The 15,639-nt window shown below is 40.9% G+C and overlaps 1 protein-coding gene across 4 annotated transcripts in view; it reads right to left on the bottom strand.

Annotated features, from left to right (window-relative positions):
• rbm19 (RNA binding motif protein 19) overlaps positions 1 to 15,639 on the bottom strand; it is a 373,516-nt gene that overhangs the window by 345,808 nt on the left and 12,069 nt on the right. For 3 of the 4 annotated variants that reach the window (XM_070887715.1, XM_070887717.1, XM_070887716.1), the window contains exons 5-12: positions 15,440 to 15,635; positions 13,913 to 14,178; positions 13,033 to 13,107; positions 12,486 to 12,564; positions 7,201 to 7,272; positions 6,848 to 7,051; positions 5,067 to 5,197; positions 1,569 to 1,690 (exon numbers count right to left, since the gene is read on the bottom strand). In XM_070887715.1, the coding sequence (XP_070743816.1) occupies positions 1,569 to 1,690; positions 5,067 to 5,197; positions 6,848 to 7,051; positions 7,201 to 7,272; positions 12,486 to 12,564; positions 13,033 to 13,107; positions 13,913 to 14,178; positions 15,440 to 15,635 (1,145 nt within the window). The remainder of the gene's footprint in view (positions 1 to 1,568; positions 1,691 to 5,066; positions 5,198 to 6,847; positions 7,052 to 7,200; positions 7,273 to 12,485; positions 12,565 to 13,032; positions 13,108 to 13,912; positions 14,179 to 15,439; positions 15,636 to 15,639) is intronic. The other variant, XM_070887718.1, reaches the window with a different exon arrangement.

Raw genomic sequence — 15,639 nt, 5'->3', positions numbered from 1 at the left:
GACAACCCCTTCATCTCAGGATGGGGGAGCTTGATAGGGAGGGGAAGGAGAAGAGGAGAGAGACTGGGTGGAAGGGGCGGTAAGAGTATGAGGAAGGGTCATTTGGTACTCGTAGGTTATGGAGGGTAGGCATTCGGCCTGGGGTGTTGCAGAGTTGCTTCTGGGTGAAAGTTTGGAAGAGGTACCCGTTGGTTCTCAGTGGGTGGAGGGATGCAAGTTACTGTTCATGGAGGGAGGGCAGGAATAAGCCCACATTTGTTTTAAATGGAAGTGAGGATGGCTTAAGTTCCAGCCCAGCTCATGGATTAGGGATTTGTTCTTAGTTGTGCGAGCAGAAAAAGTCTGATTTGTGCATAGTGAGATGGGGAACAAGGCTGGGCTTTTATTTGTGGCGGGGGGGTGGGGAAGAAACAGGTTATCTTTGTCCTCACTAGGGATGAGGGTAGAAGACAAGGTTTGCTCTCAGGGGAATTAACTCTATTTGCTACAAATAGGGGAAATGGGAGGGGCAGGGGAGGAGGGGGTTGGCAGCCAGGATTCTGTTCCTCTTCAGTCAGGGGTGATTACTACTGTTTCAGTGGGGTGTACGTACATCAATTTCAGCTCAGTATGGGGTGTAAGATTTCTGTTCAGACAGTGGGGAGCAGGTATCCCATGCTTTTTTTCCTCAGTGTGGCAGAGATTGCTCTCAATTAGGATGATAGGGTCGTGATCTCTGCTGAATGGGGATGGGGGACGGTTGGGTTGGCTGAATCGATTACCCATTTGCTTTTTTGGACAAAGCTCCAGTTTTTCTTTTAACCTTGCTCATACAAGCTTTCCTTCCATCTTTTTTGATGCATGGCCACTTTTGTGAATGTTCGGACAGCGCATTTTTGCTTTTGGGGGACATGGGTTCCTGCAATTTCCGCTGAATGGTTGGCAGGGTTTTCTATCAACTTGGTGATGGGGCAGTACATTGTTCCTCCGTGAGGGATAAGGTGGGTTGGCCAATATATCTCGGCGAGGTTGGACGAACAGTGGCCAACCACTGCTCAGTGGGGGAGGGGTGGTTCGGGTGTGGAGAGGTGGGGAGGTGCTGTCTGTTCAATATAGTGCTCTGGGGCATGGTCAGACTTCGGTTAAGCTGTCTGCTCAATCTCCAAAATAGACTGATTTTGTACTACCCAGGATTGATTCTAGGGCTGTCACATAACATTTGGGTGCTATCCCACTGCAATCAATCATTCACGCAGCATTATGTTTACAATGCCACTTGTGTCAGTTGCATTACATTTAGAATCTTGAGATCAATCACATTTTATGTACCGCACATACATCTTTTATATATATATCAAAATCTATGCATTTCAATATAAATTAGAACAATTTTTAAAAGTTTTGAAATAAAAGTCACAAATTTATAAATTGTAGTTGCTCAATTGGAAATAAGCAGCAATGAGGGATGAAAATCTCTCTATACTTAGGAATATGTTTCAGATGCAAACATTTTAGAATCAAACACGTATGCTATTAACTGAGTTAAGACCATCATGTGAATGTGTACTTTCAGTGCACTGATATCCAACCTGTTGCTGCTGGCTTTGTCTTTAGCCGCTTTATTTCTCTTGTAGGTAGAGGAACCTAATGTATCGTCATCTTCAGCCTTCTCCTTCTTCACTGTAGATGGCAAAATGTGCATCATCCTGCCCTGAGTAGATAGAAAATTATTTTGTCACTTATACAGCCTTTTAAGCTATTATTTGAATATAACAAGGATAATTTACCCTTGAAATGTCATTTTAGCCACTAAGAATTAACTACCTGTACAATATTTTTTCAAGCAGTACAAAGGCTTTAAAAATGCATCAAGACAGCCCAGTGATACAGCACACTGGTGTACCAATGTACCGAAGCAATCAAAACCCGATGAATAACTTTAAAATGAACTGCAATAAAAGTTTGACTGAAACATATTAAAATTAACATTACACTTTAGAAAATTCTACAAGAAAACATTTTGTTTGAATTTGACTATAAAGTCATGAGTTACTGGGCCAACACCACACACTTTTTTAAAATTTATGATTCTGCTCAAGATTCTATTTAAGCCATGCAAAGAATTTTTTGTGCAACCCTTGTACAAATTATAATATGAATAAATGCAACAACTTCTGGGATTTCTTTCCCTTGGAATAACAAAGTGCTGTTCTAAATGTTAAATATTTTGCTCACCCAAACAAGGAAGAATATTGGAAAAGATTAACTTCTACAATTCAGTTCACGAGTCATTCAAGACCACCTGAAGGAGCAGTCCAGCTGCATCACCCTCTCTACTTGTAGAATTATCAGTGGATCATGTTTAAGTGAATATTGCTTTTGCCAAGTAAAATGTGTGCCAAACCAGGCTGTTTATTTAACTAATCCTCTACTGAAGTCAATTGGCATCAAGTGAGTGGACATAGTAGGCTATATATAGCATATGTCAACCCTGTGTTTAGGAGGGCTCAAACCATGCTCATCAGTTCTCCAGTAACCCACTGTCTATCATCTTTGGGGTAGGGAGAGGAAAAAGGAGAGAGAGAGAGGTGGCTTCTGGCAAAAGAAATTCAACCAACTTAACCCTCTGAGCCAAGCAGGTCCGTAATACGCATGGGAACTGATAATGATCGAGCAAGTCTGGTTCGCAATGGAAATGCGGAGATAGACCGGCTGCTGGAATTCTATCGCACTCAAACTCCAGCCAATACTTTGTGTTCCTGACTGCACAAGAAGCTTGATGGCACTTTCTTTCGGTAGCTGCGCTGTTTTAATCGCCAGCGGTACCCTATACAGGGTCCCTCAGCTTTGCCAACCTGCACCCAAGCTCTCTGGATTTAGGTAAATGGGATTCATCATGCAGGGAGAAAATGTGCAATCCAAAATCAGGTGAGCATGAGTGCTCCTTTCATGGATTTCTCAATAGTTCGGTTTGGACACTCTTAAATGCAGTGACGAGTTTCTTCAAGATTTGACAAACAGCTGATGGGAAAAATTGATAAAATGCAAAGACAGAGCACGTCAGAGACAATGAAATATTATGAACAGAGGTAATACTGAACTGAAATCTGGAAATAGTCTCATAAATGGGCTTATCTGAAATTTCCAACAGTGTATACACCTGAAACGTTAACCTGTCTTTAGTCTTTCCAGATGCTGATGGACCCGCTTTCTATTTACAGCACTGAGATTTTATTTTAAAATTTACAGTGGAGGATTTTTAAAAAGAAAGATATTTCAGCTATGATTCTCTATAGTTTAACAACTAAGATTAGTTAGTGACTGCCACCCTCTGGTGAGTTTGATGAGTTTCATATTTAAATGTCTGCCTTTGAAGTTCTAGAACTTTATCTTAAACTATATTTTTTATTAAACTTGCAAGACTGTTTTACTTTTTCCTCCTGTTTCTAGGCCAAAACCAGAGAGAAGATGGCAAAATGTGTGGGACAACCCACTCAAAACTTTCAGACTACAGTGTGTGTGCCTGCCAGTGTATTTCTGCATGCATGGAACGTAATTAAAAAGAAAACTGCATTAAATGTAATGAGAAAAGAACTATCATGCCACTTTTAAATGTACATCATCTTTTATTTAAAATCTTATAAACAAACCTTTTATAAAAAATACATTCCTTTAACAGGTGCTTATCCCTACATCCGTCCCTAATTCACAGTTCAGGTGCCACACTTCTGCAGGCATTTTTAAACTCGTCAGATTTGTGGTCTGCACAAGTGGACCTCAAGCGGGTCAAATACTGGAACTCTAGCCCTTTGCATTAATAAATTAAATGAAAATGGAATTCAACAAATAAAAGTTTAATGTGATCTCCTCGACTAATTTTGATCCACTAAAGGAGTCGAAGAGGAATTTTCCAGATTTCCCCAATGACTTTGGTTTTTAACTGTTTTTGGCCTCTCCCAAAGAATCACCACTATGTGGGACAGGCTAGATGGACCAGCGTCTCTCCTTTTCTGTCCGTAATTTCTGTATATTCATAAAACCGAGGCAAACCACTGGCACTAGAAATGAAAGCTGATCATTTACAAAAGTGCATTTTTATTCATAAACTGTAACAGTTTGCATTTTTAAAAATGCCTTTAATGTAATATAACACCGCAACCCTCTTCAGTCAACAACTGACATCAAGCGGCGATGAAACAAAGCAAAGAGAAGATTTTATTACTGGAAGGATTACGGGGGGGGAATTTTAACCTAAAAAAAAAATTGGGTGTGTTGGAGCAGGGGAGTAGCTAAATTGTTACAAATCGGATTCCTGATCTGAATCCGCCTCCAAACCGCCCACTTCCAGTTTTAACGGAGGCGGGATGTGAAGCAGTACGGGGGCGGGCAGCCAACCCGCTACCTCCATTTTGTTTTTAACTGCAGGTGGACGGGTTTTACACAATTCTTAAAACCCGGCATTTACAGCAAGTAGGGGACGGCTGGATCCAGAAAGTAAGTGCCTTTACATTTACCTCCTAGATCCTGGGTCCCTACCTAACTCACACCCGGCCAACAGGGACCTCCCAATTCCTACGAGGCCTCCTATCTCCCCCCACCCCGCAGGCCTTTCCCATCATCTGGTGGCAGGCCAAATCCTCCAGTGGTCACCCACGATCTTCCCTTCTCCCCCCTCCCCCCAATCCTCTCTTTCCTCGATCCTCTGCCCGAACCCCACCCATCCCGATCCTTTTAACTGCCCAGCCCTGTCCCCCAGCCCCGATCCTTTTAACTGCCCAGCCCGACCCCCAATCCTCTTACTGACCCTCTTCTGATGGCCCAGCCCGACCCCCTCCCCAATCATTTTAACAGGCCGACCCCCCCCCCCGGATCCTTTTAACAGCCCGGCCCAAACCCCTCACCCCCCCAACCATTTTTACAGCCCGGCCCGACCTCCTCCCTGCCTCCCCGATCCTTTTAATGACCCAGCCCCTATATGATACTTCATTCTGTTGTATGATTGGGTTATAAAGAACTTGATGGATTTATAAATCCAATTGTAACTGGATGTGAATCACAAATTTTATGTAGAATTTCTTCAACCTTACCTGAAACACTTCACCATCTAATTCAGCAAAGGCCTTCACAGCATGTTCAGGCATCATGTACGTGATGAAGGCAAATCCTTTTGGTTTTTTGGTTAGACTGTCTATAGGAAAGTGAGTCTCCGATAATGGTCCTGTTAGTGTTTAACAAAAATGCATATTCTAAATTAATTAAAAAGATACCACAATTATTTTTAATACAACCCGATTTAATTCTTCTGATCTTTATAAGTCAGTGTCAAATCAGATTAATTTCTAAGAAGTGAATTTGTATATGAAGTAGTTATCAACATCGGGCAATAGCTAGAACAGTTGGCATTTGTGCATTTAAGAAAAATCTAAGTTCCCATAATCATTTCCAACACCATAGCAGTCAATTATAAAGGCTCCACTTACAATGTATTCAACACACTAGCTATTTTGGACAATTCAATAAGCTTTTTGCACTTTGTTAAAGTGTGATTACCGCAATCCTTTCTACTTAAAAGCTCCGCTGATTTCAAGCAAATTGAAGTGTTTATTAAATGTCTTTCCGCTTATACTGTTATTTATTCAGCTAGTGTGTAGGAGCCGAGTGCCTCAGTACTGCAGTGTAATCAAACATTGACACTGCTTATATCAGAAGCTGTTGAGTGACAGAATTACACGCATTTACTCATTGTAGGCGTTCGCGTTTTATTGTCCTGACCCTCCTTCTTAGGATGTTGACGCCTCCTACGTGAACAAGGTAGAGCTAGAAAACTGTGCCACTATGCAATTTTGGACCAGGTACGAGCGCACTACTACCACCGTCTTTATTCTGCACTTCTCGATTTTACAATCCACGTTTTAACACCAGCGCTCGCTGTATTACTAGTTCCATGAAACCATTCAAGGTTATGAGTGACAACACAATTAATAGTACTCTGACCTGTGGCTTTTTCTTAAGATCCAAACAAATCTAGGAGCTGGTTTGCCAAAGTAGAATAACTGAAAATATTGAGACATTCCAGAAACATACAAATACCAAAGAAATTAAACAAAAGGAAATCTGTCAATCGCAACAGTGATTTACAACAGTTGAAGCTCATCAAGCAATGTTGTCTACAAAGTATCAAGTTTGATAGGCCTAATGCCCTTAGCAACAACTCTAGACAGTTTAGAAAGAATTAGTTGCAATTACTTGAGTTACAATTGCATAGCTAACAAACTGCTAAATTAAGGTACATTATTACATCACTTTAAAAATCTGATTGAGGTGTTTAAATATAATGCAAGGAATTGACAAGAGATAAGGAACGCCCCTTTCTCCAACTGGAGAATCAGTTTAAAGTTAGTCTGGAAAAAAAATCTTCACACAAATGGTAGTGAGAACTGAAAAGAAAGTCATCGGCACTATTAATTGAGCTGTAGATCTTCACTAGGGAAGGGCAATGTTCCCCCCAAGGAGCACGGCTGTGAGGTCCTGCGCAGGCCGCTTACTAGTTCCTGCCGCTGGAAGGGATACCGCGCATGCGCAGTAAATTTAAAAGAACCGCCCACAAAAAAAAATTAGAGGGAATATTGAGTAAGGGTATCAAGAGATAGGGAGAAAGGGCACGAGATTTAAAATCACAAAGTTCAAGCTGTCATAGGTAACACAGCAGAGCAGGTTTAGTTCAGCTACAAAACTGTTTGTAAGTACCTGTACAATTACATTCAATTCTACAAAACAGCCTTTTAAAAACAAAAAAAGAAACATTTGCTTTTTGAAATATTTATAATTGATAGTAACATGTACAGTGGAAAGAATATTAGCCACTTACCATATTTAGAAAATACTTTTTCCAAATCTTCTTCTGTACAGGTATATGGTAGGTTTCTAACAAACAATCTTCCTGAATCAGAGAGATCCTCTTCCTCCTCACCTGCTTTCTTTTCCCTTTTTAACCATTTTTGGTCATCTTTTCTACCTGGTTTAGTTTTTGGTGCATTATTCTCCTCCTTAAAAAGTTCAATATATCTTCCACCTTTAACCAAAGCAGGAAATATTTTTGAGGTCACATTTCAAAAATTAACAAGATTCCAGACATTATAGCCCAAGTAGTTACCCCTCTATGGTGCGAGGGTAGATTACAGGACAAGTGCTACTGCCTCATAAAAGTTCAAAACCCCTTACCCATGTAGTCTTTATTTCTTTTCAAAGCCTTTTCAAGATCATCCTCTGACTGGAAGTCTACAAATACATAACCTGCAAAACAAGCATGTCTCACAATCAGACAAAACTGAATTTATGATTAGAAATAACGAGGAATGTAAAACCACCTATCTTAACACTTCCAAGAATACAACCATGTTGAATTCAACAACTTGAATTTATATAGCACCTTTAATGTCGTTAAAACGTTTCAGGACACTTCACAGGAGCGCAAGATGACAAAAAATTGACACCAAGCCAAAGGAGGAGACATTACGACAGGTGACCAAAAGCTTAGTCAAAGAGGTAGGTTTTAATGAGCGACTTAAAAGGGGGAGGTGCAGAAACTTTACTTTTTCAGTATATAGCTACCTTCCAGCTAGTTGGTTATCTTCCCCATCCCAGTCCAATGGTTTGCACTGAACTGTTAACCAAACTAGTCTATCAGAACAAATGTTGTTCTTGAACTTGTTCCACTGATACCTGCAGTCTTTGTGGTATCAACAATGAAGAATATATCATACCATAAGCTCACAAGCCAAAAATGGCAGATTTATAGAAGATTGTGAGTCTGATTAACTGAGATACCCTGTATTGCAAAAAGGACAACGCAAATATCAAAGTGTCAAAACAATTCACTTCTGTAAATGCAGAAAAATCACTAAGATTTATATATTAATTGCTTCCTGCTGTCTCCTGAATAAATCCACGACATACGGTACTGAGCTATACAGAACAGCTTTGATCAGTGAGCTGTGCTTAACCAGCAATGCTTAGCAGTTGGATCAGTTGTCCGACAATAAATTGACCCAAGTGTATTGGATTTGGGGCTGCAGGGGTGGGGGGGGGGGGGTGGGGGGAGAAAGAGAGGAGAAAAGGTTTTGAAAGCAATTTGAACTGTGATAAAACAGTATTCCACTCCAAAAATAATTAGTAAAAGTCAAAATGTTGGTAACCTGCGTGCATGAGAGAGTATAGGTTCAGATCAGGCCGTGGTGCCCCCCATAACTGAACAGACGGCCAAGGACAACATGCACATTTTTGCAGTGGTGTTTATGTAAAAAGCATCTCAAACGCTTAACAGTGAGGTAAAAGATAGATACCAAGCAGAAAAAAGATACCAAACAGAAAAAAAGGAAGAAATTTGAGAAGGAAGCTCCTCCCAATATCATGAATTAAAAAAAAATCTTTTCAAGGTAGAAAGAGAGGTAAGCAGAGAAGAGGTATTTTTGATAGAACTTCTGGGAGCATGGGCATAGAAGAACCTTGCTCTAGGAGTAAAGGAAACAGGAAGAAATAGTAATCTGTTGACAGACAAGCAGGGACATATGCTTGAGGAAGACTGTTCAATTCACATGGACTGATATCATGAAGGTATTAAATTAGGATAAGGTAATGAAAATCAATTAACTGGGGCACAAGGAGAGCAAGTGGAGTTTGCCAAGAATAAGGATGATGAGTGTGCAAAATTTTGTGTTGGACCAGACACGTGACGGAATTCTGTGAAAGGTACATGGATAGAGAGCAGTGAGAAACGATTTACATAAAAGTCAAACCTGAAGGTGATGAAGCCATTGATTAACGATACCAAAAATGGGGTAGAGAGAGATGTAATCAAGCAATGTTACAAAGATAGAAGAATGCAAACTTGACAACTGCCTTGATGTGGAGCAGAAAGCTCAGCTCAGCATTGAGGAGTATGCCAAGAGTGTGCACCATCTGATTTAGCCAGCGAGGGCAGCCAGGGATGTTGATTGAGTTGAGCCAAAGGCACATAGGTATTGGGACGAGGGGATGTTGCCAAAACATGGCTTTCGTATTGCAAATTATAACTCATCCAGTGCTATCCCATCACCCCTGTGCTTGCTGACCTTCACTGGCTCCCAGTCCAACAACACCTCAATTTTAAAATCCTTATCCTTCTTTTCCAATCCCTCCATGGCCTCGCCCCTCCCCATCTCTGTAGCCTCCCCCAGCCTTAAAAGCCTTCGACATTTCTGCGCTCTTCCAATTCTGGTCTCCTGTGCATCCCTGATTTTAATCACTCCCCTACTGGCGGCCATGCCTTCTGTTGCCTGGGTCCTAAGCTCGAGAATTCCTTCTCTAAACCTCTCCGCTCCTCTACCTTTCTTTCCTCCTTTAAGATGCTGCTTAAAACCTACCTCTTTGATCAAGCTTTTGGTCATCTGTCTTAATATCTCCTTCTGTGGCTTGTCGGTGTCAAGAATTTTTTTTTTTTTTTTTAAATTGATATCACTCTTAAGTGCCTTGGGACCTTTTACTACATTAAATGCGCTATATAAATGTAAGTTGTTGCTGTAGTCAAAAGTATTTTGACAGCTTTAAAGTCTGTAGTAGCGCACAGGACAGAGTGGAGTGCTGTCCTTGCATGTGTGGAAGATCACCCTGTGCTAATAGATGATGTTTCAATGGGTTTCACATAAAAGATGAATAGGACAGGTCCAAAGATGTTGCTCTTGAGATGATGTTGTAGCCCGCACGAGGAGAAATTAATGAGAAGATGTAGTAACTGCATTGAGACATGAATGAGTAGTGCAATGGAGACAGACTGTGAAGTAAAATGAAGTGGTTAAGGGCAGCAGAAAAATTGAGAAAGACGAAGGATAACAAGCCGTAATTTCACAGGACATTACTGATGACAGCACCAGGGTGCTGGGATGGAAAGTGCAATGAAGGCACTCGAACAGGAAGTGTTAAGCAAGGGAGAACAGCGACAATTGCTGTCTAAGTTCCCATAAGAGAATACCGATTTGAACAATGCATCAGAGAACCACATCAGAGAACCAAAACACTGCAGCAAGGCAATACCTTCAGGACTAGACAGGAGGAAAGCAAGCATCTTGTGGCTGCTGATGCACTTCACGGTGCCTGGAAAATTAGGCCAGATTACAGAGAGAGTAAACAAGTGGCTTCAGTCTACTCAACCTGCCTGATGACTGCTCTAGCAAGATAGCAGGAGTAATACATTGTATGCAATTTGCACGCGCACACATGCCCTAGAAATAGTGGATGCATTGGTGATCATTTTCCAACAGTCTATCGACTCGGGATCAGTTCCTATGGACTGGAGGGTAGCTAATGTAACACCACTTTTTTTAAAAAGGAGGGAGCGAGAAAGCGGGTAATTATAGACCGGTTAGCCTGACATCAGTGGAGGGGAAAATGTTGGAATCAATTATTAAGGATGAAATAGCAGCGCATTTGGAAAGCAATGACAGGATCGGTCTAAGTCAGCATGGATTTATGAAGGGGAAATCATGCTTGACAAATCTTCTGGAATTTTTTGAGGATGTAACCAGTACAAGGGAGAACCAGTGGATGTGGTGCATTTGGACTTTCAAAAGGCTTTTGACAAGGTGCCACACAAGAGATTGGTGTGCAAAATCAAAGCACATGGTATTGGGGGTAATGTACTGACGTGGATAGAGAACTGGTTGGCAGACAGGAAGCAGAAGTTGGGATAAACGGGTCATAGAAACATAGAAAATAGGTGCAGGAGTAGGCCATTCGGCCCTTCTAGCCTGCACCGCTATTCAATGAGTTCATGGCTGAACATGCAACTTCAGTACCCCATTCCTGCTTTCTCACCATACCCCTTGATTCCCCTAGTAGTAAGGACTTCATTTAACTCCTTTTTGAATATATTTAGTGAATTGGCCTCAACAACTTTCTGTGGTAGAGAATTTCACAGGTTCACCACTCTCTGGGTGAAGAAATTCCTCCTCATCTCGGTCCTAAATGGCTTCCCCCTTATCCTTAGACTGTGTCCCCTGGTTCTGGACTTCCCCAACATTGGGAACATTCTTCCTGCATCTAACATGTCTAACCCTGTCAGAATTTTAAACGTTTCTATGAGGTCCCCTCTCATTCTTCTGAACTCCAGTGAATACAAGCCCAGTTGATCCAGTCTTTCTTGATAGGTCAGTCCCGCCATCTCGGATAATGTGAGGTTATCCACTTTGGGGGCAAAAACACGAAGACAGAATATTATCTGAATGGTGGCAGATTAGGAAAAGGGAAGATTCAACGAGACCTGGGTGCCATGGTTCATCAGTCATTGAAAGTTGGCATACAGGTGCAGCAGGAGGTAAAGAGGACAAATGGTATGTTGGCCTTCATAGCTAGGGGATTTGAGTATAGGAGCAGGGAGGTCTTACTGCAGTTGTACAGGGCCTTGGTGAGGCCTCACCTGGAATATTGTGTTCAATTTCGGTCTCCTAATCTGAGGAAGGACGTTCTTGCTATTGAGGGAGTGCAGCGAAGCTTCACCAGACTGATGGCCGGACTGACATATGAGGAGAGACTGGATCAACTGGGCCTTTATACATCGGAGTTTAGAAGGATGAGAGGGGATCTCATAGAAACTTACAAGATTCTGACGGGACGGGACAGGTTAGATGCGGGTAGAATGTTCACAATGTTGGGGAAGTCCAGAACCAGGGGACACAGTCTTCGGATAAGGGGTAGGCCATTTAGGACTGAGATGAGGAGAAACTTCTTCACTCAGAGAGTTGTTAACAAGTGGAATTCCCTGCCGCAGAGAGTTGTTGATGCCAGTTCATTGGATATATTCAAGAGCTAGTTAGATATGGCCCTTACGGCTAAAGGGATCAAGGGGTATGGAGAGAAAGCAGGAAAGGGGTACTGAGGGAATGATCAGCCATGATCTTATCGAATGGTGGTGCAGGCTCGAAGGGCTGAATGGCCTACTCCTGCACCGATTTTCTATGTTTCTATCATTTATGATGGCTTAAAATTAGCAACTGTACCAACTATGACAATTGAGGCTTGTAACTATTTAAGGTTCTTTAATCTAAAAACAGATGTGGTATAACTGACCGTAATTTTTTTCTCCCACTCACATATAAAATGGAATATAGTAAAAGTGCAGGATTCCTTTTACTGTTGTCATGCTATTTAGTGAAATTTTATTGATGTAAATTTCTGTGGAGTTCAACAAAAATTGATAACATCTACAAAACATATATTGTACAACACACTAAATCAACAAAATAATTTGCCATTTTCCATTGTACACGAAGTTGGTATTAAAGTACAATATAATCAGTGGGTTCCATTTCATATGCAACACAAAAATATTGGAACAGTTAAGATTTTTAATGATGCAAAAAATACAACTCAACATGAAAGCTATATTCCTTGTTTGTCAAATAGATACAAAAAGGCACCATCACTCCCCAAAACAGATATTTTATGAAAGAAAACTTGAAGAATTGGTTACAAACCTGTTGTGTTGCCATTTGCGTTTTTGACAATTCGGATAGCTACGGGTTTCATAGGAACAAAGAATTCTCTTACTTGCTTCTGAAGAGAGATTAGTACACAATATGAATGTATAGAACAACTCAATTCATCACGTACATACAAGACTAATACTCTGGATTGAACTTTAAGGTTACATTAATTCACATTTTGTCAAAATGAATGAAGGCTGTGTTTTCTCACACTCACGGTCAATAAAAAAGTATTTTATCCATATATAAGCAGTAAATACTATAGGCTCATTCAAGGTTTCTTCCTTTAACCAGGTTAAAATACTGTTCACATAATCTGAATACATCAACGGTTGCTTATAATGCCATTAAAAACCTGAAGAAAGTTATCATCGCTGACACAAAGTGTAGGGAGAAATTACTCGACTTTGCATACAAACATTTTTTTCCTCTGTCTCTATCCAACATTGCAAAAACAAACTCTCAAATCGGACACTTGCTCACACAAGGGACTGCAATAGAAATGCAACCGAAAACACAAATTAGATATGATCAGTACCTCTTTCACACTGAAGGGGGCCCCTCGCAGTTTCAAAGTATGCAGTGTCGTCGGTTCATTTTGGTGGGTTTGTTTCTGAAATGAAATTATAAAGTACTGATCAGAGTAAAGAGTGAGAAGTCTATTAATGTCCCATTCCATTTTTCAAAATGCTTTTACATTTTTGTCTGGAAGCAGAAGCACATTTCACTGACGTGTGAAGTTTGGATCAAACATATAATATAAGATTTAAAAGATTAGCCAAATAATATAAAATGTTTGATAATGTGGATAAGCACATTTTTTTTTAAATTGAAGAAAATTTGTAACAGAGTTCTTTAAAATACATAGTGAACACATCTAAATAAGTCTATCTTCTGAATTCCTAGATTTATCTAAATTGCTACAGATTTTATTTTTAGATGTTTACAATTATGCAAATACAGTCCGGCACCCTTGGGATCTGACCAGTGCCAGACCAGAGAATTTTCCGGAACACGGGAGGTCACGCCGACCCTAGCCTCCTGTGCAGCATTTCTCAGGCCCAGCTTCAGCGCCTCAGTCAGCCGTCACGTTCCTCGCTCCCTCTCAGCGCCAACCCGACCAAGGAAAGAACATCAGAGGCAGCGGGGAGAAGAAGAGCAGCCAGCCCCAGGACACAGCGCGGGTCGCGACCCCCGCCGGGAATGATGCCAGACCAAAAAGGTACCTAGTTAAAGTATATAAATAAGGCAATATACACAGACACTCACTTGGGTGACAAACAAGTGGCATTATTATTGTGGAAAGGAACTTGGAGACCCCAATAGTGTCCCTGAACAAAAATAAGTTATATTAAAAAATACTATTTTGATAGTATCAAGAAATATTAACAAACTTCAATGAAAAAAAAATTTCAAACCTCCAGTTCTTTTTTCTTCCTCCGTGCTGCTGCCGATTTCTCTAGTTTGCTATCCGGCTTTTTTCCCTCACTTTCATAATCGCTATCTTTATGTAATAGCACATTTCCTTCAGTGGATGGCTTGAGCTTATTTTCTTCATCAGTTTCAGATTCTTCATCGTCACTTTCAGCTTTCTCATCTTCAGCCTTAACCACTTTTGATCTTAAGTAGTCCATGTCAGATACTTCTTTTTCCAATGCGACATTTTGTGTTTGCTTTTGTTTGCCTGGATGGGAAATGATACATATTACAAACAGGTGGCCTCCTTCCAGACCGCAATCAATACCACTTTATTGCTCTGAGGGGTTATGTAAATCCCAGACCAAGACTCCTTCCATTCAACAGGGGAAACAGCTTACTTTCCACTCACTGTCTTCCCATAATGAGATGCCAATTCACTATGTTGGTAATCACAGATCAAGTCCTTGTACTCTCGGTACAGAGTGATCACAACCCTATTTCCACTCTACTGCCCCTTTCCCACAGGTAGGGTAAATATTCCGAGTAACATGACTTCACTTGGCAACAAACAGAACTGGCCAGAGACAATTAACTAAAGACACAATGAGGAAAGGGGGGTGGATCAGCTCCAGAACAGTCTGAAACCTGACCTCTGATGTACAGTAAGTAACCAATTTGCACTGTGTGTAAATAAAAATACAAAATATTGATGACGAGAATCTGAAGAAAATGGGCCAAACATTGTGGTCGGAGGCTTCCCGTAGGCAGATGCCCTCCGACTAAAAATTTTTTAACGAAAGTACCTGCTGGTCCCAGAGGAACTAACACTTCTGGTCCGAGGCCTAGAACTGCAGCCCAGCACAGAGGCCCACACATCCCAGGAGCAATCGCGCATCCTGGGATCACGCGGGCCTGGACCACCAATCACAATGTAATATTCTCATTGATAATTTTGAGTTCCGTTTGTACGAGCTCCCATTACTATCAATGAGAATACCCCCCCCAAAAACAGAATCACAACACAATAAATAAAATAAAAAACGTCATGTTTAAAATTAATTGAAATTGAATTAAATTAAATGTTTTAGGAAAACATTTTTTTTTAGAAAATGTTTCAATAGGGTTAAAAATAAACTTACCTTAATGGACAAGGTTTCTAATATAAAAATTGGTGATAAAATTTAATTTTTCTTTCTTTTAAAACTTACGGGGGTTAAAAGCAGGCCTTATGCCAGCTTTTACCAGGCGCAAGAATTTTAAGGACATTCACTGGGCAAATAGCCCAAATCTTCTCCCAAGGATGCGTGCGATCTGTCAGATCGCAAGTGCCGGGTTTAGGCGCATGCGCTTTGCGCGCCTAAACCCGGAGCTTACAGGGCCTCTTCGGGCACATGCGCACATTGCACACATCCGGAGAGGCAGCAATTTACTGCTCATTAAGTTAGCCTTGAAATAAATGGTTCATGAGCTATGAAACCACAAACTATAAAAATAGGACATGAATTACACAAATCTAATGTATTCACTTTTTGTTCCTTTGATATCTTCCTCCTCCTCCTCCTCACTCAGTTCTTCAGAATCTTCTGAATCAAAGTTCAGATAATCATCCAACTTCCTGGCCTGTTCTTTCTTTGCAGGTAAAGTATCATTAGTCCAGGTCGGTGCATTGCAACGGCTCTGGTGTACAGCCAGAAATTCCTCAAACTCGCCATCTTCCTTCAGCTTT

Source organism: Pristiophorus japonicus, chromosome 8 (genome assembly GCF_044704955.1).
Source record: "Pristiophorus japonicus isolate sPriJap1 chromosome 8, sPriJap1.hap1, whole genome shotgun sequence".
Taxonomy (NCBI): domain Eukaryota; kingdom Metazoa; phylum Chordata; class Chondrichthyes; family Pristiophoridae; genus Pristiophorus; species Pristiophorus japonicus.
The sequence above is the reverse complement of the archived record's forward strand: the minus strand, read 5'-3'. Positions and strand labels throughout refer to the sequence as shown.